Source organism: Beauveria bassiana, assembly GCF_000280675.1.
Source record: "Beauveria bassiana ARSEF 2860 unplaced genomic scaffold BBA_S00006, whole genome shotgun sequence".
Lineage (NCBI taxonomy): Eukaryota > Fungi > Ascomycota > Sordariomycetes > Hypocreales > Cordycipitaceae > Beauveria > Beauveria bassiana.
Window position 1 is genome coordinate 272,378 of NW_007930841.1, and position 25,406 is coordinate 297,783.

Here is a 25,406-nt window from a genome sequence, read left to right on the forward strand (position 1 = left end):
GTGTGTGTGTGTGTGTGTGTGTGTGTGTGTGTGTGTGTGTGTGTGTGTGTGTGTGTGTGTGTGTGTGTGTGTGTGTGTGTGTGTGTGTGTGTGCCGTTCGGGGTCTTGTTAGCGCATCGAAAAGTCCGTGTCATACAAGACCACGAGGTCCTTCCTACTCAGGAGAAAAGGGAACGGATCATAGTAACTAGTTGGCATACACGGAGTAAATGCTAGGAGATGGGATGAGAATCGTAAATGAGCACAGACGGTAGCGGCAGGCGAAAATCAATCGGGATAACTGGCCCCCAAGCCATTGCGTAATACCTACTCCAGCCAGTTTAGCAGCCTATCCATGTACTAGCACAGGGCAAACTAACCTCGCAAGTTCCCAGCAGGTCGGGTGTATTTAACCAGATTTGTGAATGGTGTGCCGTTTCTTCAGCACAGACCTCGATGAGGTGAGGGTGAGTGAAACGAGACATAAGATGGCTGGGACAAGGCTGTCATGTCTACAGATGACGGAAGATGTCTTTCTTTCCCTTTTTTCTATTCCCTCTTATTTTTTGCACCAATCAACGGGTGAACTTCATATCCCAAGATTCTCCCTTTCCTCGGTGACTTCTTTCTCGTCAACTTTTTTTTTTCTGCCAGCGTGGCACGTAATACAGTGGTGGCAAATGAAACGGTAGACAATGACTGGTTGTGGACGTGTCTCCGCGCGGGACTAGCCTTGGTAATCAGCTTGGCTCCCATCTCCACTCGAAGAGCTTACAAGCCCCCAGTTGCGGGCACCATATCCCAATCTTTTTGCAAATACCCAACTGATACACAGCCGTCAGCACCGAATAATGCTCTGCACAGCACCGCAGTTTCTACGCATCTTGTATTGCTTGTTCGCGGTTGGGGAAACTCTTGCCAGATTCCACATGATGGATTTGGCGCTGCAATTTGCCAGGTTCTCTCTCGGTAAAGTAGCCCCGATTTGATTGAACCTAGCCCGTGTCTCACCTCACCACCACCCCCCAGCCATCATCATCATCACCTTGCTCGTGCTCCCCTCCTCGGCTGGACCTCCCGGGCCTGCTCAGGGAATCCCCTCTGTCTACCTCATTCCCTTGTCCCAACCAATCAGACCTTCGACAGTTGGCTCGCCCTACTGTATTACTTGTCTTTCCTCCCGTCCCCTCCCCAGCTAGTCCGATGCATATCAGTAACATTTATGCACCCTGGTGTGCCTGGCAACCTACTGGTAGGTCTCTGCTGTGTCCGCGTACCAGTGCCAAAGTAAGATGTCAGAGGCGCTCCTTCCTCCCACACAAGGCGTCGACACACTGCTGTGCCGAGCGAGCCGTTCTTTGTTTTTTTTTTCTTTTTCCTGCTTTTGCCTAACATGTACCGCTGTAATCACCATGCAGGTCTAGAAGACGTGAATACCTACCTATGTGTTGCTTCGTCCTTTCTTCGTTTCTCTGTTCCCATTGCACCTAATAATAATGATGCCCAAACGATCGCACGTTGACAACAGCGAAATCTCCTAGCGGTCCATTCATCATATTCATCTCACTCTCTACGCTATGCTATCTACCACGCCCTTGGCGCTCGCCTGGCTGGCCCTCTCCTGAAAGTAAATAAGCACCATTCGCCGTACCCAAGTTTTTGCCAGCTTCCTCAAATGGCCTGGGTCGTAAGACCTTGCAGGGGGGGGGAAGCTGGCGATGGGTGGTCAAAGTTGGTTGCCCACCCTCATCACATCCCTGCTAGCATCCTATCTATCCATTGATTTATTTCCTTCTTTTTTTCTTTTTTTCCCTTCTTTTCCCATTCGAGTTTCGCGCAAGGCTATTTTGTCAAGGGAGACGACCTGAAGACACTCCAGTCGTCCGGCTAAAATAACTACAACACCCTCCTCTGGTGCTCCACGCCTGGTGGACTGGCAGCTTCTCGCCGCCACCAGCAAAAGCATCGTTTTCTGCGCTTCCCCTTCTAACTTGCCTCTTTCTTGCAGTTTAAAATTTGCTACCTAGTTCGGATCGAGGTTCTTTTAGGGGAGTAGCTCAGATTTGTTTTAATCATCGCTCACGCCGACATCGTCTCACTTGGCCGACGTGCCGTCTGGCTCGCTTCATTCGCTTTCTTCACTTCAGTTCTTCTTCAGGACCCTTCGATACCCTCTTCCTCAAATATATGATCGAGGAGCCTGAAGAGTCTGAGACCCATCCACACGACCTTTGCTCTTGTTTTCTCTTCAACTTTTTCCTCGCCGTCTCTCTTGCTTCTCCCGTTACGAGTCCGCCACCTCTCCGCCTACACCCAAGCCCAAACGAATTGGCTGACGACCCTCAAACGCCTCATCCCAGCCGTTTGCTCTGAACTCCGGGCACTTGGCAGGTCAAGCGAGATCAGAGACTCCGGATTCCTCATTAATTTTCTGCCTCACCTCGCATCTCAGAGCTGCTGCATCACAGCGCACGCTACCCTCGTCAACATGGTCTTCGTCGCCAACGGCTCAGCGGAGCTCGATGCGCAGTCGCAGTACAAGATGATCATCTCCGTCTGCGTCCTCATGTCGGCGCTGGCCACCATCATCGTCGGCGCGCGCCTCTACATTCGAAAGAAGAACAACCGCATCGCCGGCGACGACTGGATGTCGGCCCTATCCCTCCTCTTTGCCATTGCCTACTCCATCCTCTGCATCGTTCAGACAAAGTATGGCCTCGGCCTGCTTCCCGCCAAGCGGCCCAAGGAAAACCTCATCCCGTACACGCGCGTCAACTACGCCGGTCGTCCCATCTACCAGGTCGGCATCAGCTTCTTCAAGATCGCCCTGCTCATCAGCTACCTGCGCCTGCTGCAGGGCACCGATAACCGCGTCTACCGCATGGTTGTCTGGGCCACCATCGCGTTCGTCTTTCTGAACCATCTGGGCAGCGCCCTTGCCCTAATCTTCAACTGTAACCCGGTACGGCCTCTTGAACGATACGAGATGTTTGCGCTCGTCACACACAGCATCGACTAACACGTATGTCTGCACCTAGGTTGACAAGTCGTGGAATCCTCAGAAGCCGGGCACCTGCCTGCCCGCTGTCGCCTCTTTCACGGCCTACGCCGTGCTCACGATTATCTCAGACGTGCTCGTCGCCGTTCTACCGATCCCCGTCCTGCTTAAGCTCAACATCCGGCTCGAGAAGAAGCTCGGCCTCATGGGCATCTTTGCGCTGGGCCTTTTTACAACAATGTGCTCCATCCTGCGCTACACGCAAATTAACCGCATTCAGTTCGGCGACCACGATTCGACCATGCTCGTTGTGTGGGGCGTCATCGAGTTCAACGTGGGCAACATGGTGTCGTCGCTGCCCTTCCTGGCACCCGTCTGCCTGCGCAAAGCCAAGGACTACCGCACCAAGCACTCCAAGTACAGCTACGGTTCCAACGGCAACAGCAGGAACCGCCCCGGCGGCGGCGTCATCAAGGGCAGCGAGGCCTACAAGCTCACCGACGTCTCGCAGGACAAGAGCGTCTTTGCCGCCTCTCAGGCCCACGCCTCGGGCAGCGAGGAGAATATCCTGAACAAGAACAATGCTATCATGAAGTCGGTCACTTACAGCGTTCGCGTCGAGGACGACGACGAGCACGTGAGCAGCCATACCCATCAACCACATGCGCTCTAATAAGCCGTTTGCCCTACTAAGCCCAGCGTTTACGCACTCCTCATACCCCACGAGAATATACCATGACCACGCCAAGAACATATCCGCACATTTGTCCCGATTTTCTTTTCCTTTTTCTTTTGTCTTGTTTAATTGAGCCAAGTATGGTCTGCTAGTACATTTGGCATGCAAATATTCGGTTGGAAAAGTATTAAGTGCATTTCTGTGCTGCGACATGATTTTGCACGACTTGGGGATTGTGTCATTGCACATCCCAACGGCTACGCTCGGGGCTCTCATTTTGCACCGACAATGTTGTCATCTTTGCAAATGTTTCATCTACTACACTGTCTCCTTCGCAGGAATATTGGACGTGCACGACGAGCATGAAGGCGTATATATATTAATGTACACTACCTGGGGCTTAAATTGAGATGAGATTGAGCCAAAAATCTACCATGCTCGTGAATCGTTTACAGCAGCGCATGCCACGGAAACCTGGTTGGGAAACAATGTGCTGCTGGGTACGTTGGTACTCATTGTAGAAGCGCATGCATATGGCGTGTTGCGTCTTTATTTTGTTCCACCTAATTACGTAGAGTTTACGGTATTTGCTTCTGCTCACACCGAGGTGGCCGTTGCGGGGCGCCTTGAACAAAGAAAAAGCAACCATCCGCCCCAGCGATGTGCATCCCTTGACAACCTAGATGATCCCAAATATGCACTCAATTAACCATGCCCCTTCACACGGCGCTTCTAGATCTTTTCTTTGCTTTTTTTCCTATGGTGTGTGCTTCCTCAGCGCATCTAATGCTGCAGCGTTCCGATTGTTACACAACGCACAGACGAAAATGATGTGCAACGAACACATAAGCCACATTTTTCCAACGGTCTGAAAGAAATTCCCTAAGCGAGGACGCCACACTACCCTAATAAGCTTGGCCGATGATCAATGTGGCGGTCAGGCTTGGGTCAGTGGCTAGCTGGCAGCGCGACGCAGGATCATGGCTATCTATCATCTTTGTGCCGCTGTGAGCACCATTTGAGGCAATAGGTATATAACATCTTGGGAAATAGTTCATTGTAAGTGCCCGCCACTTTTAATCCTCTATGCCCTGCGCCATGTCATGGAGTCATGCCCATGGCTACCTACCTATCCTACCTTTAGCGGCCGTGCCAAGACGGTAGGGTAGGTAGCTGCTTTTTTTCTCCGCCGCCAAGAAGAGGAGACACGAAACCAACAAGATGACCCCCCGAAAAAAAAAAAGAAAAAAATAAGGCCAAAGAGGGAAGGAGGAGGAAGTAGAAGAAGCAAGAAAACAATAGAATGTCAGTTTCCGCGGCAGCATCAATACGGGTCAATAAAATCAACGCCTCGAGCTCCTCCTACCTGATAATTCTCCATGCGCGGACGTCAGCAGCGGGATTCTGGGTCGTCCATGTTGCCAAAAATCGTGCGCGCCGTGTCCGGCTGCCGAGAGGCAAAAATGCGCCCCTCCCCCCAGAACGGGCGCGATCACCGGCGTATCGTACCGCGCAAGGGGGGGGGGGGGGGAGGGGACAAAAGAAACCGGCCCTCGTAGATTCTCGATACTGTCTTATTAATAATAAATACAAGCAAGTCATATAAATTTTTTTTAAAAAAAAAATATAAGTTATATGTTTAATCATTTTTATACTTATTACACTTTTTTTTCTATTTATTTAAACAGTCTATATCTAGAAACATGACGGGTTAGAAACGAGGTGCTTTCTCAGAAGGGGCCGGTTTAATGTGTCCCCCACATGCCGCGATAGCGCCTCTCGCAGCTCCGCCGTCGTTGTCGGTCCGCCGCCCTTGTTCAGCTTTGCGCGCGAACATGATGTGTTGTCCTCGACAATGTCCTTTCCCGTCGGCCAGCGCAAGGTTGGCGCCGGCGTTACGAACTGGTTTTTGCGTACAAGTTGGCGTCGCTTTGTTACATGTCATTTTGAGGGATGTTAAACTTTAATGAATTTCTTTTTTTTTTCTTGCTTTTTTTTCGTCGCCCTTTTCTGAGCACGAACATGCTCTGTCATGTAATTGATTAGGTGGCCAAAAATGTTGGTGAGTAAAAAGCGACGAACCAACTTTGTCATTCAACTATCTTGCCCGTCTATTTTCGGTACTGAGACAGACACGTTGACATTTTGACATTTACTAGCGTGAGAAGTGGGGATTCGCCGTTAACGCGGCAGGCAGTTGGCAGTTCATCGTTGGTTTGGTGGGTCCACGATGGCGCAATGCAAGGCAAGAGCACAAGCATAATCTTTTTATCGAGTTTCACGGTCTGATGTCGGTGGGTGTTTATTGAAATTGGGCGATCTTGTGGATACATATATTAAACGCGGCTACTCCGGAAACATGTGTACAAGAAACTTGACATGTATATCGCAATCACGATCAGTGCCCAACTCAGTCAAGGTAAAGAGTCTGGTCGTGATATGCCAGTCAGTCATAGCTATTGAAGTACATCTTGACCTTAACGAGGTGCTTCCCATACCGCTGGAGTTTGACGCCTTGTATACACTCATATGCTACTATAATACAAATTCTTGATCATTTACGGTCAGTGTAGAGAAGGGATGGCCTTTGCGCGGCTACATACAGCAAGATATAAGGCGATATATTGCAAGATAATAGCAGTACGATATACTCGAATAAACCATCTTAGCCCAATTAGGACCTGCGACAGCCGATGTTCAAGGTTTGGCAATTTTCAAGAGCTACTGGGTAAGTTGGGTAACTTGTGTATTGTGTCCAACAGGCACGCCACACCATTACGACTGAACTTCAACTTGCAGCGGTTAAAGTTGAAGAGCGAGACCCGAAATTGTCGGCTGAACATTGCGACGAGTGTACCGAAGAATTGGCAGTATTCTAGAGTCTCGCCATTTTCACCGAAAAGTTTTGCTCAACGCACGACAATAGTATGCACTTCGAGTTCATAGTATGACTGACTCCACTACATATAAGAATAGATGACACAGTTCCAAAAGAAAGAGATTTCGAATGCTATGGAAATGAAGAAATACCAAGAAAATACTCATCGTAGAGTGTGTTAGTCTGCAAGTTTCAAGTACCAAGGGCGTGCCTTGAGCGAAAAGCTCTACTGCAAATTGCACTGCTCCAGAGATAATTGTTGAGGAGGCTTCGGTTTGAACGCTCAGTGCCTAGCATCGTCATGTCGCCAAAGTATATAAAGATCTGATGCCACACTTTATCTTTTTCTCAAAAAAAAAAAAAAAAAAGAAAACAAATTACTCAGCTTCATAGAGTGTCGACTACACTCCTTCAGAATTATCCCTTCTCTTGACCGAATTTCATTACTTGTTCAGCACTTGCTCAACATGAAGATTGCCTTTTTCACTCTCTTTGCCGTGGCTGGGTCCGCCATTGCGAATTCAACCGCCCTTCAAACTCGGGGTCTTCCAGAACCTGGCTCAAGGGCAGCCCGCGAGCTAGGCGAGCTGGTCAAAAAGGGGTTACAGACCTGGGGCTTGACGGGCAGCATCAATGCTCTCAACGGAAACTACAACACTCCTTTGCGCCCCATGCCCGGCGGTATGCCCGAGCTCAACCGGCACCGTCCCAACAAGAACGCCGGCAAGCCTGGAACACCGGGCAACCCCCTCGGGCCTCGCAAAAAGCAAGGGAGAATCTATCAGCGTCGCAGGTCATGCGTAAGAAAGCGTGGCCTCTCGTGCCCAGCCGGGTCCAGGAGATCTGCCAAGTACCCGAGGATGCGTCTCAACGGACGAGGCGGAGTCATGGTGGCGTTTGCGACCCTTTCGCCTTATGCTCATGACGTCCTGGAAGCCATCAAAAATTGGGACAACCCAATTGGCAAGGCCACAGCATGGTTTGACGAGGCCATGGCAGACCTTCAGGAGTCCATTGGAGGCAAGAAAGTACCCGAGATTGACGGCAACGAGCTTAAGCTTTGGCTGATTTGCCTTTTCAGAGGCGATAGTCCAAGATATCCGGACTCTATTGATAATGCCTGCCAGCGCCGCAGAGACGCCCCTACAGAAGAGCAAAAGGAGAAGAAAGCGATTGACGGCCTCAACCAGGTTTCAGAACTGTGCGAAACGGTCGAGGCGAACCCCCCCACGGACAAGGACATAAAAACCAAGGTCTTGAATTCGTGTAATAAGTTTGCCGAGACCATGGAGAACATGGTTGATGCCAACGCCGGACTAGTTCTAATGGGAGAAGTGGCTCGCGCTCGAACGCTCAACAACGAGGATATCCAAGGGTCCGACGTGGCCGTCGTAGAAGAATTCATTGAAAAGGGCGCATTCGGTCCAGTTGCCAAGAACGAAACGGAAACAAGCGAAATCGCCTCACTGTACCTGAGTCACATGTCTGCCTACAAGATCATCGAAGTGGAAGATGATGCATCCGAGGTATCCATCAATCACGACAAGCCGCCAGTGTGGCTCGAGCTGCTACAGTTGGAAGCAACCTTTGTCCCGGAAGACAGGGCGGACGTGACCCAGGCGCTGCTGTACCTCGAGTTCAGCCCTTATCTTGCCCAGTTTGACACAGAGGGCAGGATGACAATGAAGCCGGTCAAGACGTGCTGGGACCAGGCGGGCTTGTTGGCGTTCCAGCCTCCCGGGTGGGACAAGGTTGCCGCGGGGCTCGTCTATCTCGAGCGGCAGCTGCTGGAGGCTAACAGCGACCTTGCGTGTACACCGTGCATCACGGACCCCTTGGATGCCGCGAACTCCTGGGTGCTGCGTTGCGGACCTGCCGAGCCCTAGAGGAAATTTTGCATCACAAGTCTTTATGATGAGCAAAGTGGGTGATAATTGTGGCGAAAAGGGTCCAGGAACTAGTATGCTTGCTTGCTGGCAATGGTAGGTACGATTTCGAAGAGATGACGACGCTGCAAATTGCCGAGAATTGCACGCGGGTGAGACAAAAGGATACTCTTCATGGTGGTGTGAGCACAGGAATCAGTACGTCAGTCAGTGTCTTCAACGTCTTAGCAAGTGTAAGTACGTACATACGCTAAATAGCAATCCAAGCAAGAGTTCGGCTGCCGTGTAAGTGGGCTCGTCTACGACTTTTTTTTCAATCTTGTGGAGTTTCTTTTCGTAGTAGGTCGGCCAGACTTCGTGGCTTTCGCAATGTGATACCGAGTTTTGATGGGATGAGAAGACACAGCTGAAATTTATTCTACCAAAGTTCAACATCCATACAAGACTTCAACCTTTTCTGTTGCGGCTAATTACAGTAATGGTCCAGACCTGTAGTTGGTGGAGCTGCCGTGGGAAGCACTGTGGTTGCCTGCCAGCAAGCGATGCTGTTTCCTGAAGGTAATTGATTGCCCTGGTGGGTTGAATTGAATTGAATTGATATTCGAGCGACTGACGTAATTTTCTTTTGTTTGTATTCTTAGGGCGGCTGGGTCAGGGATAACTATAGTAGCCCCGCCATTCTTCTTTGTTTTCCCTTTATGCTTAATGCCAGTATTCCTCATGTCTACTGACCAGTTCAACGCAGTCCACTGATACACAACTGATCCTCACGATCAATAGCGAGGCATTGACCTTACGGACAATATCCTGCCTGCATCGCACGCCACGCGATGCAGCAAACTCATGGGATCTGTGGGCAAACCAAGGCATGGTTGCATTCATTCTAGGCATCACAAATCCCACCATGTGGCTTAACATTTTATTCATTTTTTTGTCATGACCTAAACCTGGCAACACCGTGGAACCTTCTTAAACCCCAATGCAAAAACGGGTATTACACTGCTTAAATCTTGAGGGCAGCCTCATGAGCCTTCTGCTTCTTCAGGGTGCGCATCTGGGCCTTGGCGCCCATGATGCCACCACCCCACTGTCTGCGGGCCTGGTCATGCTTGTCCATGAAGCCGTCCTTGATGGTAGAGACGAGCTTGGAGAGCTCAGACTTGTCCTCGGAGCGGACCTCGGTGAAGGCGAGGACAGCGGCGGTCTTCTTGTGGACGACCGTACCGAGACGGGCCTTGCCCTTGACGACGGCGTAAGGGACACCCATCTTCTTGCAGAGAGAGGGGAGGAAGACGACGAGCTCGATGGGGTCGACGTCGTTGGGGATCAGGACGAGGGAGGCCTTCTTGTTCTCGATGAGGCCGACAACGTGGTTGAGACCGTACTTGACGGTGTAGGGCTTCTTGGAGACATCCTCCTTCTTCTTGCCCTCCTTGACGGCGGTGGCCTCCTGGAGGAGACGGTCCTTCTTCTCAGCCTTGGTCTCGGGGCGGTACTTGTTCAGGAGCTTGAAAGCCTGAGCAGCGGTGTTCTTGTCGAGGACGTGGGAGAACTGGGCGATGGCAGGGGGGACCTTGACGCGCATCTGGAGGATCTTGCGCTGGCGCTGGAGGCGGACATACTCGGGCCACTTGACCATGCGGGACAAGTTACGCTTGGGCTGGATGTCCTGACCGATGCCGAAGTTGCGAGGGCGGCGCTCGATGAGAGGGTTCTACACCAATGTCAGTCAGCGACGTGGCGAGTCGACGAATCGGGTATCCTAGCGAGACATACCTTGGGAGCCTTCTTGGAGCCAGCCTTTCCCTGAGGGAAAGGGGCGGGGGCGACCTTCTTGCCAGATTTGGGGGGCTGTCATTGAGAAAAGAAGACATCAGCATTGTGCTCTACCAAGCAGGTCTTCTCTGAACTCTAACGAGACTCGCATCGTCCATTGCATTTCTGCGCCGGTGCGTATACGATGTCTCCAGCCAAGTCAATCCATTGAAGCTAATCTTTCTCGATGTTGTATCGCGGAAGAAGAGTTTCGTTCGGATGTGTTTTTTGCCAGCGCTGGCGACGTCGAGGGTGAATCGGTATCGTTTTGCGCGTGGCACCAATTAGGCCGAAGCCCAGTTGATTCACATAACTGCGGCCATAAGAGAGAGAGGTTATTCCATATTCAAAAACTCACCATTTTGACTGTTGGGCGGTGATGCTCTGGGTGTGGTAAAGCCAAAGTTGGAGACGCCTTGCAAATGGGTTGAAAAGAGGCGAAGGAAAAATTGCCGTGGTGGGCGAAAAATTAGGGCTTTCGGTGGGCCACTGCCACAACCTGTGGATCAACCTTTCAGTTTTCGCTTCACCTGTGGCTGGTGTGCAGTGTGGCTGACTGATCACGTGCTCTCGTGCCGCGCTTGGCGTGTAGGCGCTTACCCGGTACAAGAAAAAGTTGAAGTTGAGGGGACTTCGTAGTGCGCTTATCTTCCCAAAACTCGGCCTTCGACAGAAAGAGAGCCCTTGCTCACCTTCAGACAAGCTTGCTGCAAGAACTTATTCTTTGGGTGGGTGTTGTAGCACAGTTACTTGATTTCCATCTTCAGGGTGATCCCCCAACACAATGCCGCCCTCGACCTGCGTGCGGTGCAACTCGCAAAAGGCCGTTGTCAAGCGGCCCAAAAACCACCACAAACTCTGCAAGGAGTGTTTCTTGACAGTTTTTGAGGATGAAGTACACCATACCATCATCTCATCCAAATTATTTCTGCGAGGCGAAAAGGTCGCCATAGGTGCATCAGGTGGCAAGGACTCAACTGTCCTAGCCTCAGTCCTGAAGACTCTCAACGAAAGACACAACTATGGGCTAGACCTAGTGCTGCTCAGTGTAGACGAAGGTATCAAGGGATATCGAGATGACTCGTTGGAGACTGTCAAACGCAATGCAGTGCAATATGAGATGCCCCTACAGATTGTTGGCTACGACACACTCTATGGCTGGACCATGGACCAGGTTGTTGAAACCATCGGAAAGAAGGGTAACTGCACCTACTGCGGTGTTTTCAGACGACAGGCTCTCGACCGTGGGGCTAAAATGCTTGAAATCAAGCATGTCGTCACGGGCCATAACGCCGACGACATCGCCGAAACAGTTCTCATGAATCTCCTTCGAGGAGACCTGTCGCGACTTTCAAGAAGCACGAGTATCGTCACGGGAAACTCCTCTAATGATGTCAAGAGAAGCAAACCGCTAAAGTATGCCTACGAAAAAGAAATCGTTCTCTACGCATACCACAAAAAGCTGGACTATTTCAGCACCGAATGCATCTATAGCCCCGAGGCATTTCGTGGCACAGCGCGAAGTTTGATAAAAAACCTAGAGAAAGTGCGCCCAAGCGCAATTCTGGACATCGTCCGCAGCGGCGAAGATCTTGCTCGTCTGACCCCAGACAAGAGCCAAGCGGCATGCGCATGTGACGATGGCGAAGGCGCTGGTGGCTGCGGTTCCGCGCAGGCGCAAACTGCTGGAAGCGAGCTGGCACAAATGGAAGCCAGTCTCAAACAGCAAAGCGGAAGCACGGCACTTGAGACCGAGATTACGACCAAAGCCAAAGAGGTTACTGTCACGCTCCCCGTGCGACCAAGACAGCGCAAAGGCCAAAGACGAGAGCCGACGCCCGGTCAGCTGCAGACACTCGGCACCTGCATTCGCTGCGGCTACATGTCCAGTCAAGACATATGTCAGGCATGCACATTGGTAGAGCGACTAAACAAAAATAGAGCAGACATAGCAATATAAATGACAACGCTGCGGGGGTTCGCGGACCTCCGCTGGCTACTACTGAACAAGAAGAGTCAAGATGATGAATGCTGCGCGACGAGCATCGATCTAATGTTCGTTGGTTTTGATTATTGCCGGTGTAGCCCCCGGCTAACAAGGCTTTTATATACATCTGTGTGCAATGACGCCATTGCACCCAGTCCGCAAGCTTCTTTTCGTTTCGCTGGCCATCCCGTCTAATTGTAGCGCTTCTCAAGCTGAGAGAAGTTAGTTTGACGCCCTATACGTAGCATTATAATCGTTCGAGCTTACCTTCCAGCCATTTGAGTACTCGAAGCCGAACGGAGCGTCAGGTTTGTCCGTTTGCCCACGCGGTCTCCCTGTGAGACGGTTATCGCGCTCCATCATTTGCTGTTAGGTGCGTTAGCACTATTGGTTGCACGATGACACGCATCTTGAAGGATGATTGCGGCTGACCTTATCCCACTGGTCGAGTGAGTAGCGAGGACGCTTGCCGTCGTTCTGCCACGTTCGGATAGCAGCAAGTCCGGTTCCCGTGGCGCCAAACATCTACAAAATTCGTTAATTATGTTGCTCTGCATTAGAAGAAAGTATTCTCGAAAACATACGGCAATCATGATGGCGTACGGCAGTAGAGTCTCGAAGGGAACGGGCATGTTTGCGGTTTATCGTGAGGTCGAGCAGATCAATGCGGGGCTGTCAGATCAATCGGCCGTCAGGGATTGGGTTCTCCTGCAGCTAACGAGAGAGATGCGGTATCGTGTTTGCGGCTTTGCGGTCGTGAGCAGGCTTGACGAATTGACGAGATCGAATGCCTCAAATCGGTCTTGGCGTAGCTTCTCTGTGGAGTATGCCTGAGGCCACAAGCCAGGGACTGCAGCTGCGCGACTGCACAGTTAGCGCGGCTTGAAATACGCACCGTCTTCTGGCTGGGAAATTGCTGGCGCAACTTGCGAGGGGCCAAATCGCGCGCACTGTATGCCGCCAACCGCGACAGTGGCACTTTCAAGACAATCTCGGAGACGCGACAGTCTGTCCCTAGGCCACATTCGTGACTATATCAAGCATACCAGGTTTGCGCAAGCTGCGTCGGTACGGTAAGCCCTCAAATGCTTTGCAACCCGCTCGGACTGACTCAAAATTCGAAAGGCTCCCCTGATCGTTCTCCAACGAGAAACGCGCCGTCGCAACGACACGATGCCTGCAGCCTGTTGCGGTCCTACAATCAGTCGCAGACAACAGAATTGATCGATATGCACACGCTAGATAGATCCATCACGCCAACAGAATTTGGTAGCCGACAACAGTATGGCGAGCGCTCAAGACATGGAAGAGCAGCTTCAACAAAGCGTCATGATTTCAGAAGATGGAGCGTTTGAGTCCTCTTCGTCTGGGCTGGGTACTGCGAATACAATCTCGCCAAACGGTGACGAAGAGATGAGCGATCGCGACGCATCCGGAGAAGAAATCGAAGAGGGGGATGAGGACGCCGAAGGAGAGGAAGACAATGATCTTATCCAACAACAAATAAACGCGGGACACCAATCGATAGTAGCCAGCGCAAAGCCCCCGAGCGACGACGACGATGAAGTAGAAGGAGAAGACGAAGAAGAAGAAGAAGAACGGGAGGAATCTGACGACGATGATGGTGTCGACCTTGTCAAGATACGACCCGACTCGGACGGCGAAGGCGATAGCGAAGCTTCCACGCACGAGAGTGAGGCTGAAGAAGATGAAGGGGCAGCCGCTTGGGAGGATGAAGCAAACGAAGAAGACGAAGAAGACGAGTCTGCCGAAAGTCCCAGCAATGCTTGCATTTTCTGTAAGCAAGATGAGGAAAATGACCCAAGCGAAGACTTTGAAGCATATTTATCGTGCAAAAGATGTGGCGATCATTCCCACCAGCAATGTGCTCGTGAGGCTGCGGCAATGACGGAAGATAATGCCGCGCAAAACTGGAAATGCCCGGAGTGCGTTGACAAATCATCCGATGAAGAAGACGATGCTGAAGTAGGAAGCGTCGCTGCCTCTGATGCAAAGGGATCCCAAGCAAGTGACGGTACAGGCACGGGCACTCGGGCAGGGCGCAAGAGAAAATCGTCGCCCCTACAAGATGAGGATGAGGATGACGTGATTACTGTTCGCAAGCGCCGGCGGAACATCTCTGTCGACGCCAACTCAGCACAAGATGGGATAGAGGGCAACGAGCCGATGCGGAATCGCACTGCGAGACAGAAGAGCACTCGACAGTCTCTGGTTTCAGTAGAGAAACGCTCGAGACACTCTCTAATCATGAAATTTCAGGTTCGACCTGGAAACTTGAAGGAGTTTCTGTCCCGACGGCGCCGGGACCGGAAACGTCCCAGCACTACACGACCGGTACGGCCAATTATACAGCAAGCTTCTTCGGCAGGCTTCGACGTGCCAATATCGGCTATGCCCACACCATTCAGCTCTGATGTTTACTCCCAACCCTTCTATTCTTTCTTTGACAAAGAGACAGACGAAGTGAAGGGCAAGCCATACGGTGGTATCCTGACTGAGGCGGAAGCTGATACGTCCAAAACGTTCCCCACGTCTGACGACCGCAAAAGATTTGACAAGGCGAAGCAGCAAGCGGAAGATGAGTGGCGAGCTCGTGTGCTTGCAATGCAAGCTGAACAAGACATGCCTGTTCGGCGTCACAAGAAGAACAGTGAGCATGCAAGCCAGATTGAATGTATCGAGTTTGGCGGCTGGGAGATTGAAACTTGGTACGCGGCACCGTATCCAGCAGAGTACAGCCGGAATCGCGTCCTCTACATTTGCGAATTCTGCCTCAAGTACATGAACTCGGACTATGTCGCTTGGAGGCATAAGCTGAAATGTGGTACCAAGCACCCGCCTGGCGATGAGATTTATAGGCACGACTCTATCTCGGTATTTGAAGTGGATGGTCGCAAACACCCGGTATATTGCCAGAATCTTTGTCTTCTAGCAAAGCTATTCCTTGGCTCCAAGACACTCTACTATGACGTAGAGCCGTTTTTGTTCTACGTCTTGTGCGAGTACGACGATTGCGGATATCACTTCGTCGGCTATTTTTCTAAGGAGAAGCGAGCAAGCAGTCAGAATAACGTCTCGTGCATTCTAACCCTTCCGATTCACCAACGTAAAGGCTACGGCAATTTGCTGATTGACTTTTCCTATCTTCTTACGCGAGTCGAGCAGAAGACTGGATCGCCGGAAAAGCCGCTCTCTGATATGGGCCTGGTGTCTTACCGAAACTACTGGCGGCTCCGACTTTGTCGTTATTTCTTAGACATTGTGGAATCTGGAGAATTCAAGACCAACGGATTGAGCATCAAGAAAATGTCGGATGACACCGGTATGACGCCCGACGACGTCATATCTGCACTTGAGGGTCTCAGAGCTCTTGTCCGTGATCCCGAAACTAAACTCTACGCCTTCCGGATAGACTTGGAATATTGTCGCAACTATTGGGAGAAGTGGGACAGCAAAGGCTACGTCAGGCTCAAATCCGAGGCGTTGGTCTGGACTCCATACGTGATGGGTAGATCCAATGCCGTTAATTTCGAATTCGGACCACCCATCAACGCGATTGCCCCCCGCGAGGACGACGAAGCCAAAATACTAGAAGGGCCAAATAGAGTCGGCACTGACAAATTGCGGCAGACTAATGGAGATGATGCCCATTCTACTGCCGACCAAAGCGAACCCGATCCGGGCCCAACAGCATCCATAGAAAAAGCTGAATCCGAGGAAAAGCCCATCAAGTCTGAGGATGAGGTGATGAAGGACGCGGACGAGCCAAGTGTGCAGACGTGGGATGCTGCCTACAAAGACATCCCGGCCACTCGATTCGAAGTCTTTCCTGCTGTTGGCGGAGCTCGTCGAGACCGCAACCGGCGACGCTCGTCAACCAATAACGGCGTTCCACGAAAACGTGGCCGCCCGCCGCTGAGCCGTGTGCGGAGCACCTCCTCTCGTCGAAAAGGCGGCGGCACAGGTCGCGGCCCGGGCCGATACCCAAAGGGGACCAGAAAGTCAGACTATGGCAACGCAAACAGTGGTCCGGGTCTGCCACCCGGCTGGCGATCTGTGACGGCTGATGCCAAGGCCAACGGCGACGAGGCCGGCGCGGCTATCGAGGAGGAGTCGGCGCAGGACGAGGTGCAGGTTCAGCTGCTGACTTCCAACGAGGGAGCTGCCGCCGCCGCAGAGGAAGAGTCTGGCGCGGACCAAGAGGACGAGGAAGAGGCGCAAGAAGCGGAGGATGATGAAGAGGAGGAGGAGGAAGAAGAAGAAGACGGAGAGAGAGAAAGCGAAGGGCGTGACGATGTAGCGAGAGAGGTAGAGGCAGAGGCAGAAGCAGAAGAGGATGAGGATCAAGAAGCTCAAGAAGAGGTCGACGTCGACGCCTCTGGCGAGGAAGAATGACGCGCATCGACGGACCTTTGTACTCGTATATAATTTATGGCAACGGCGCTTTGGATTTGCGATTTGCGCTTTTATTCACGGAGGTACTGGGGCGTATGGATCGATTTTGTAAGATGATATAGGACGAGTCGTCCTGATATGGGGTATGATGTCAATTGACTGTGAATCGGGGGTTTCTCTTTTACTGTGTCAGGGATATTTTCGATTGCTTCATGTGAGCAGATAGTCGAGAGAAAATGCCCTCTTCTTTTGATTGTTGCGTAACGGGAGGTACAGCGCCATCTACACTTTTCCCCATCCCTGCACTAAGCTACGTTACTCATGTCATTAGTGATCTGAAATGTAAAAGTCTCTTTTCCCGTGACAGGATCTCATCCAGCCGTGGCCATTCTTCATCCGAGGTATGCTAACAATGTCTATCATGCAATGCAAAAGCAACAAGCTCCAGCCGTGTAAGCCAGCTCACGCACCCTTTCTTTCACTACCGCCCTCTTCCTCCTCCTCCGCCTCTTCCTCCTCACCCTCCTCCATCTCCCTCCTCCTCTCCTCCCAGAAGCCCTTTCCATAACTCACCAAAATCTCCTCCCCCTTCCTTATCCCCCCTTTCCCCCCTTGCCCCTTGCCCTTTCCTCCCGCCGCCGCCGCCATCACCCACACCCCCACGCACACCTCCCCCCACCTCTCACAAAACGCAGGCCGAAACTCGGCATTTGGCCGCGCCGGCCCGACCCCGCGATAATCATTCACAAACCTCGCCTCGTTGCCACACGCCGCCGCGTCTACCGCAACGTCCGCCTCGCGGTCCAACCACAAGTCATAGTCGGAGGAACTTTTCCCCGCCGCCCCCGCCGCCGAGCCGCCCCCGCCGGCGTGCACGCGCCCCAGGTACGCGAGGATCAGCGTGCCGGGGGCGAGGTTCCGCGCCGCAAAGAGACCGCACTGCCCGAGGGCTGGGTGCGAGGCCGGGCTGGTAATGGGCTGGATCTTGACGCGTGGGCAGGGCAACGGCGGCGTGTCGGCGGCGGAGATGACGGGCACGTCGGCGGTGGACGAGGCGGAGGAGGAGGAGGGCTTGGTGCGGATGGCGGCGAGGTGTGCCGGCGTGAGGTCCTTGCCGTGCAGAGGGGCCGTGAGGTAGGGTAGGGTGCTGGGCCAGTTCTTGGGCCGTGGCATTTTTTGGAAACTGCTTTTTGGCGTCTGGTTGAATATGAGCGCGCAGACGGAGGGGAACTAGCGGGGTTTGTTTGGTAGTAGTCATAGGCCATGTTGTAAGTGAGGCCCATCTCACGTTTCGTCTTCCCCGCCACGCCAAATTTTTTCTATTTTTCATATTGCAGTATACAGATACAGTGGAGAGGATTCTTTCTAGTCACAGTCCAGACACGGGCATGAAAAAGCTAAACGACAATCACTAAATTGTCGCAAAATGATGAAAATAACCCTATCTAATTTCAATAAATGTTCTACAAAAGTTTGCTTTGCCATTCCCCCTGCCTGCCCAAGAGGGACGAGGCTCCGTCAGCTTGAAAGACATCAAATCGAAAGATTGACAAAAGCCAGGCGAAAACAAACATGCAAAATCGAATCCTTTCCCCCTATTGTCTCCCTTTCTTACGATCCAGAAAAAATCGCCTTTGCGCCCTGTAGGCTTCACCTGTATATAAAAAAAAAAACCAAGACTGCGCAAGTCATCTCATGAACCATATTTTTTCCCCTCAATACGACACAACCTCCCTATATCTGTCGAGACCCAGGTCCACAGAATAAGCAAGAAGTCGATCCTGCGTCAGCGGCAGATGCAAGATCCTAGAGCGCAGATCCATGTCCTATCGAGTTTACGTTAGCATTCGTGTGCGGGCAGCCTGACTGTGCTAGTGGCAACATACCTGCTTCTTCTTCGCCATCTTGACAATTTCTCGCGCCGTCTCATCAGCCATGTCGGAAACCGCTGCGTACCGCAGAATTTCCTGTTCGGAGCCGCTCTCGCTCATGGCATTCAGCCCGACCAGCAATCTCTCCAGCAATGCAGACGGGATGCTCTCCTTCTTTCTGCGGTGCTGCATCAAGGCGAGGAAGTGGCCGTAAACCTCACCTCCGAGGGACCATTGCGATATACTATCCTGGCGGCCCTTGAGCTGAGAGATGAGCTCAGACAAGCCAGCGTAGTCGCGCTCGACAATAGCGCGAGGAGCAACCTGGTTCACCAGAACGCGGTGAGCTTCCTCAAAAGAGCCGGCGCGGAGTAGACACTGCACCTCGAGCGGAGCATCCTTGGTTACGCTGCGCTGATACAGCGCAAGAGCTTCCCAAATCCAGCTGGCGGGAATCAGCAGCTTCTCGGTGAGCGTTGTGAAGACGGGTCCGTTTTCAGCGCCAATCCGGCTGGCATGGCGGCAGAGGTGCTCCTGGAGAGCTTGTTTGCGAGCGACCGCGTCACGAAGATGCAGCAGGACAAAGATGGCGTCCAGCCATTCACCGGCGCTGGTCAGCTGAGCAGCATAAGAAACGGTGGCAGCATCGGCTTTGGAAGCGTCGTGGTCCCCGTATGAGACCTTGCCCGTGGAGGTGAGAGCTTGGCCAAGTTGCCAGCAAAGTCGAGTATCAAGAGGTGACAGTTGAGAGTTTTCGGGTCGGATGACGGCCTCCAGATCCGTCTTCGGCTCGGCGTACAGTTGGAGCAAGCCCCAAAGAAGATCTTGGCGCTTGCCCAGGTCGTAATCGGTCCAGATGGGCTTGACACCTTGCTCCATGTACCACGTCTCAGGTAGATCCTCTCTGTTCTCGTTAATGTCCTCTTGAAACCTTTTAACCGCAGACTTGGCATCCTCGTCTTTGCTCAGCGCATACCACAGGCGCATACCAAAGGCTTGTCTCCAGTCAAGGCCGAACCTTTGTGAAATAAAAAACGATTCCATACGGTCTTCGACGGGCACGTCCTTGAGACCCCCACAAACGCATACGTTGCCACTGAGCACCTCATAAATTGCCCGAATAGCTTCCGGAAATTCCGACAGCATCTTGGAGTCCTGCCAGGACTGGAGCTGCTCCTTCATTTCCTTCCTGGCAGAATCGCAAGTTCCAATCAAGGAGACCAAAGTACCAATACGAAAGTTTTTCCCTTCCAATAGGTACTTGCAAGCCTCTGTGATGCGATGACCGGCAAGACAGGCAATTGCCTTTTCTTCACTGGAGGCAGCCTTGCCGATCGCGATGGATGAAGCTTCTTCAACGAGCACAGCCCAAAACTCGGAGAGCTTCTTCTTGCGCGCAAGGTGATCAGAAAGGTTGGAAGTAGAGGCATGTCCAAAGAGAATATCGGCAAGTTCCCATACTTGTTTCTCGTACAGATTGGCAGGGTCGGTCATGTCTTGATGATGGAAAATGTCCTGGAGACTTGTCTGACGAAGAACAGCGAAAGGCGCACCATCGAGCATGCGAACGTCGGTTAGCTTATCCTGAGCTTGCAAATATCTCGTGAACGACTATTTCCACTTGTTAGAACAATCTTGTGCTTTGGCCGAGACATCAAGCATACCTGGCTATAAAGTTTGCCCAAATAAACATCGTGCATGACGCTTCCAACGCTTGTTTTTGTAATGCTCAAAATGTCGGTACTGTCACGCAGAATCTGACTTGAGAAGTGCGAGTCGCGTGGCTGCGTGACGACAAGGGTCTCGTCCAGACCCCAAGAAACTCGAGGGGTGCGTTGAGAGGCATGTTCCTTCTCATCAGTATCGAAGGGCTTGTCTTTTCGCATTTGTAGCAACTATCAGAATGAAACAATTTAGTATTTACTGAGCTCCCGGGCTAGATACAAAAATATCTCCGTGAATAGAGGGAAGAAAATCAAATTGTAACAAGGGTACCGACCTGGGAAAATCCCTTTGCATTGGAAGAAACACGCAATTTCTCGCGAATAGGCTTGGGCTTCTCAAACAACGAGTTCATCAAGTCAATACTGGTCGCAAACCCGACACTCTTTTCCAGCGCTGCGTTTGCTGCGAACCCTTCATGCTTATCTGGGCGTCCCATGCTGCGACGTCCCCAAACAGAGGCGTTGAGATTGTCGTCCAGCTGTCCACCAGCTCTTCTCGACGGCGATTCGTTCAGTTCACGGAGCTCCTGTCTGTCGCGCTTCATCGGGCTGACCGTCTTGCGCAACATCTCCGTCCAATCATCTCCATCAGCTACCTCGAGTCGAACAGGGCCAGCTGACTCCTTGATAGCTCTCATTCTGGCTCTGAGAATGCCACCAGGAGTGCTCATCTTAGCGTCCTGCTCATCCTCCGGCGAGGCTTGTTCAAGCTCCGTGGCGTGATGCGGTTCGACCGAAGCATTCGCCGTGTCTTCGCTATCGAACTCGTCATATTCTTCGCCCATGTCAACAAGGTCATCCATCTCTAGAGCCAGTCTGACTTCGTTGGGCGCCGAATCCGCGGAGCTAATCCCTAAAAAAGACTGCTTCAAGGGCTGCTCCTCTCCATGAACTTCCTCTGACTCATCAAAGGCGCCCGGCACACCATTGCGTCGAAGAGCCTGTCTGTTGCTCTCACTAGGAGCTCCTGCAATCTCGTCGAGAGCCATAGCTTGAGGAGCAGTTTCGATTTCCGTTTGAGGCGGGAGTTCGGAAGAGCCGTCGCCATCCGTCTCATCATCGTCGTCAGGCATGGCGTACGTGGTAAAGTGCTCAACGGAAAAGGTCCAAACGCCAGTATCTTTGTCGTAGCTTTCAAAGGTAGTATCGGGAATGCGCTTAAGGCGCTCGACGTGCTTGCTGAAGCGCTTGGGATCGCTAGTGACTCGCTTCTCGCGTCCACCACGAGGCCAAGACTGCTCCAGAGAAATTCTGGCGGGAACATTGAGACCCCTACCCATGAGAGGCTTCTTGGCGGCGACAGGGTAGACAGTTGCGGACCGCGGCTCGAGCTGGACAATGCCGCCGCAAATCTCATCCAGATCGATGGTGCTGAGATCAACTGGAACCTTGAACCTAATTTGACCAACATTGTCTCGGCCAACTGTAAATCCATCAATCTTGGATCGGTTAACGCGGTTCATGGCCATCAACTCATCCTTGCTGGGCCGCATCCAGTACCCGCCAGGAGCATTGTCAAAACCGTTGCTGATGGGAGCGTCAGTAGCAGTAGCGGAGTCAGCAGTAGTGCTATCTTCCTGCACAACAGCAAGCTCTCTGCCGCTAGATACCTGCTCCATCTCGGGTGATTTGGTTCCATTAACGGTGGGCTTGGGTTGGCGAGGAGTGTCTTCGTTCTGCGTGCTGGGACTGTCGTCGGGCGGAGAAGGAGCGCGGACCGGCGTCGCTGTCTCTTCGGAATCAACGTGGCTGGTATCGAAGCTGACGCGCTTCAGTAGCTTACGACCAGTTCCGTTGCCTTCAGCTACAGGCTTCTCCTTTTGAGGGGTTGTGAAGAGATCGCTGCGGATTTCGCGGTTGATAACGAGCTTCTTGGACCCTGTACTTCCGTACCAGCGGCTATTGGAGCTTGCTGAGAAGGCACCTGGGGCGAGAATGCTATCTTCGCTGTTGAAGGTGCGACGCAAATTGTTGGTTGACATGCTCTTGCTCAGGTTTCCACTGGAGCCGGAACCAAGCAGACTGCGTCCGAGGCCACTAGGAGTGCTCGATAGGCTGCTGGCAGGGCTGCCTCCAGGAGTGCCGTAGCTGCTGTAGGAAAAGCCGAAGCCACGCTTCTGCGGAGTAGCGAAGCGAGAGGCAGAGGCGGGGGCAAGCTTGTACATGGGGAGAATGGAGCTCCTGCGAGGCTTCGAATTGCCGTTAAGGGGCGTGGCAAGGGGCCCAGGGTTGGGAGACTCATTTCCTCCGAGGTTGGCGAAAAGAGCTGGAGTACCGTACGCCGAGACATCGTTCAGGTTGGCAGTAAGACCGAGAGGGGCACTGGGGTTTTGCTGAGAATTGCCCAGTAGAGATCCACCAAATGCCGAGCCCTGCTGGTTTTGCTGATTGTTGGCACCACCGAAGAGAGAAGAGCCTTGAGCTTGGTTGTTTTGTCCGCCAAACACGCTGCCACCGGCGTTTTGATTCGAGGCGCCAAAAAGACCGCCAGGTTTCTGCTGGTTGTTTGCGGCTCCAAAAAGACTGCCTCCGGTGTTCTGTTGGGTGTTGTTCTGACCAAGAGTACCACCGCCGAAGAGGCTACCACCACCAGTGTTTGTCTGTGCATTGGTGCTGCTTCCAAACAGCCCCCCGCCGCTAGCAGGCTTGGCTGCTCCGAACAGACCCCCCCCTGTGTTTTGACCGAATGCAGAGGTAGGTTGCTGGTTATTGGCATTGTTGGCATTACCAAAAAGGTTTCCGCCAGTAGCGTTGGCAGTGGTGTTCGCGCCGCCACCAAAGAGACCCCCGGTCGCGGGCTTGTTCTGGCTTCCGAAGAGACCGCCACCAGTCTGCTGCTGTTGGTTTTGCTGACCCCCAAACGCACCAAAGGGAGAGGCCGTGCTAGTTTGCTGTTGTGTGGCATTTCCAAAGACACCACCAGTGGTTTGCTGGGCATTATTAGTGTTGCTGCCGAAGACACCGCCGCCAGTGTTTGTGGTATTTGCAGCTCCAAAAGGACTGGCTGTGTTGCCACCGCCGAAAGCAGAACCGGCAGCATTGGTGTTGGCAGTCTGACCAAAGCTGAAACCGGTTCCAGCAGGCTTGTTCTGGTTAGCATTAGCGAAGAGGCCGCCGCCGGTATTGTTTGCAGGGGCGCCGAATGCACTGTTGGTTGCGTTATTGTTGTTGGCACCGAAAGCACTTGTGTTGTTGTTGGCGGCACCAAAGAGACCGCCGCCAGTCTGCTGAGTCTGAGGAGCGCTGCTACCAAATATACCACCGCCGGTAGCAGGCTTATTCGCAGCCCCAAAGAGACCACCTCCGGTGTTGGCGTTAGTGGTTCCGAAAGCAGGTGTCCCAGCAGAGCCGAAAGCCCCGCCGGTGTTGGCATTGTTGTTGCCGCCACCGAAGATACCGCCCCCAGCAGTGTTGTTCGCAGTATTGGAACCAAAAGCATTGGTCGTCTGAGCATTGGTGTTGGTCGCGCCAAAGCCGCCGCCAAAGCCGGAAGAAACACCGAAAGCGCCGGTACCGCTGGCGTTGCCGTGTTTTCGGCCTTGAACGTAGTCGACAAGTCGAAGCTCTTCCGCAGACCACTTCTTGTAGGGATCCTGGAAACAGATGTTCTGGAAGGAGTTTGAAATATTGGACGCTGTGCTGCCCGACTCCTTCTCGTTGAAAGCTTGAAAAGGAGCAACAGCGGTACCCGGGGGGTCGCCACCACCTAGAGTGGTGTTTGCGCCAAATCCAGTGTTGGCACCAAATGCACCAGTCGTGTTGGTGGTATTGCCACCGCCGAAGAGGGAGTTGCCCGTAGTCGCGGCGCCGAAGCCACCAGGCTTGGCGCCGCCAAAGATGCCACCAGTGGTATTGGTGTTATTGGCGCCAAAAGCCGAGGCCGTGTTGGCGTTGTTAGTGGTGCCGAAACCTCCAAAGCCAGTGTTTGTGGTGTTGTTGGTAGTGGTGCCGCCAAACATGGTATTGCCGGTCGTCGTCGCAGGAGCGCCAAAGGCAGACGGCTTGCTGCCAAAGGCGCCGCCAGCATTGTTGTTGGTGCCGAAACCGCCTGTGAAAGTTAGTAATCGCATGCATTCTAGCCGTCGAGCCCGAACGGCCAGACTGAGGGCTCTCGCCGATAAAGCCTACCTCCGCTGCCGAAGCCACCACCAGTATTGTTGCCAGAGCCAAACACGCCGCCGGCGGTAGTAGTGCCAAAACCTGAAGGGTTTGCGGCAGCACCGAAGCCTGCGATGAAAAGCTTTTGTCAGCACATCACCCATCATAGGGATGGCCGCGACAGAAGAAGGGGAGGGACCGGCATAATGGGATCGTACCTGCGTTTGTAGTGTTGTTGTTCTGGCCAAAGGTACCAAAAGCAGAAGACTGCTGCTGATTGTTATTGTTATTCTGGCCGAAGCCTCCGAAGCCACCACCGCCAAACGACATGATGACGGTCGCTGGGGATGAGTGGGATTATCGGTCGTGATGCAGAGGGCGAGGTGATGGCGCGCCGTGACCTTGCTTGAGCCCGCCGAAGTCGGAAAATCTTAGTCGGCACGAGTCGCGCGTGATGTGTTCATCTACTTGGGAAGAGGGAGAATAAAGCGATGAGATATTCGGTCGACGGAAGGAGAAAATTCAGGCGGTGCCTAGATACGGAATCTCGCGCTTCTGTTTGCGCGTGTCGGAGATGGGTGAATTTCGACCTGCTGCTCCGTCACGTAGCTTACGCGCCTAAAGAAAACGAGAATGAAATGAATGGATGCCGAGAGTCGTCAAAAAGGAAGTCAAAACCATCAACTGGTAAGGATGAAAGCAAGAGGTGAATGGCGGTGACGCGCCGGGGGAAGATGACCTCGAGCTTTTGTCGATGTGGCGAGAGGTTTCGCTCTAGCACGGAGCTTTGGAGATGGGTTGAAGTTCGCTCACGCCTGGAGCCGAGCCAAAGTTTTTTTTTTGCACTGTCGTTTAGGGGAGGAGTTTGCTGGACCAAAAGGTGGGTTGCCACTTACCAGCAGCTCTGGGGGCGCTGAAGCCTGGGCTTTCTTGGGGGCTGGAGGGAGGGGGAGGTCGCATTGTTAGGTGCCCAGCGGGCTAAATCTGTCAGGCTGCCTTGTGACCCGCAGCCAATTCATTTTGCTCATTGGCCAGGCAAGCTTTGCTGAGTGAGCTTGCACCAATCACAGCGCTGCGA

The 25,406-nt window shown here is 52.7% G+C and overlaps 8 protein-coding genes across 8 annotated transcripts; 4 read left to right on the forward strand and 4 right to left on the reverse strand.

Moving 5' to 3' along the window:
• Positions 1-2,467: 2,467 nt before the first annotated feature.
• Positions 2,468-3,650, forward strand: BBA_02835 (ATP synthase F0; the record flags this gene model as incomplete). Its single annotated transcript, XM_008597932.1, has 2 exons — positions 2,468-2,941; positions 3,018-3,650. 2 exons carry the CDS (start codon positions 2,468-2,470, stop codon positions 3,648-3,650), a joined length of 1,107 nt encoding a protein of 368 aa, XP_008596154.1.
• Positions 3,651-6,998: 3,348 nt separating this feature from the next.
• Positions 6,999-8,417, forward strand: BBA_02836 (uncharacterized protein; the record flags this gene model as incomplete). Its single annotated transcript, XM_008597933.1, has 1 exon — positions 6,999-8,417. One exon carries the CDS (start codon positions 6,999-7,001, stop codon positions 8,415-8,417), a length of 1,419 nt encoding a protein of 472 aa, XP_008596155.1.
• A 1,003-nt stretch (positions 8,418-9,420) lies between these two features.
• Positions 9,421-10,351, reverse strand: BBA_02837 (ribosomal protein L7Ae; the record flags this gene model as incomplete). Its single annotated transcript, XM_008597934.1, has 3 exons — positions 9,421-10,131; positions 10,194-10,268; positions 10,334-10,351. 3 exons carry the CDS (start codon positions 10,349-10,351, stop codon positions 9,421-9,423), a joined length of 804 nt encoding a protein of 267 aa, XP_008596156.1.
• Positions 10,352-11,016: 665 nt separating this feature from the next.
• Positions 11,017-12,192, forward strand: BBA_02838 (uncharacterized protein; the record flags this gene model as incomplete). The annotated part of the gene is made up of 1 exon (XM_008597935.1): positions 11,017-12,192. One exon carries the CDS (start codon positions 11,017-11,019, stop codon positions 12,190-12,192), a length of 1,176 nt encoding a protein of 391 aa, XP_008596157.1.
• A 218-nt stretch (positions 12,193-12,410) lies between these two features.
• BBA_02839 (uncharacterized protein) lies at positions 12,411-12,851 on the reverse strand (the record flags this gene model as incomplete). Its single annotated transcript, XM_008597936.1, has 4 exons — positions 12,411-12,431; positions 12,487-12,585; positions 12,652-12,744; positions 12,804-12,851. The coding sequence occupies 4 exons, from the start codon at positions 12,849-12,851 to the stop codon at positions 12,411-12,413; spliced, it is 261 nt and encodes an 86-aa protein (XP_008596158.1).
• Positions 12,852-13,503: 652 nt separating this feature from the next.
• Positions 13,504-16,635, forward strand: BBA_02840 (histone acetyltransferase; the record flags this gene model as incomplete). The annotated part of the gene is made up of 1 exon (XM_008597937.1): positions 13,504-16,635. The coding sequence occupies one exon, from the start codon at positions 13,504-13,506 to the stop codon at positions 16,633-16,635; it is 3,132 nt and encodes a 1,043-aa protein (XP_008596159.1).
• A 462-nt stretch (positions 16,636-17,097) lies between these two features.
• On the reverse strand, positions 17,098-17,808 carry BBA_02841 (SET domain-containing protein; the record flags this gene model as incomplete). Its single annotated transcript, XM_008597938.1, has 1 exon — positions 17,098-17,808. The coding sequence occupies one exon, from the start codon at positions 17,806-17,808 to the stop codon at positions 17,098-17,100; it is 711 nt and encodes a 236-aa protein (XP_008596160.1).
• A 542-nt stretch (positions 17,809-18,350) lies between these two features.
• On the reverse strand, positions 18,351-24,658 carry BBA_02842 (nucleoporin autopeptidase; the record flags this gene model as incomplete). Its single annotated transcript, XM_008597939.1, has 6 exons — positions 18,351-18,461; positions 18,522-20,117; positions 20,171-20,401; positions 20,506-24,278; positions 24,359-24,457; positions 24,547-24,658. The coding sequence occupies 6 exons, from the start codon at positions 24,656-24,658 to the stop codon at positions 18,351-18,353; spliced, it is 5,922 nt and encodes a 1,973-aa protein (XP_008596161.1).
• Between the last annotated feature and the right edge of the window lie 748 nt (positions 24,659-25,406).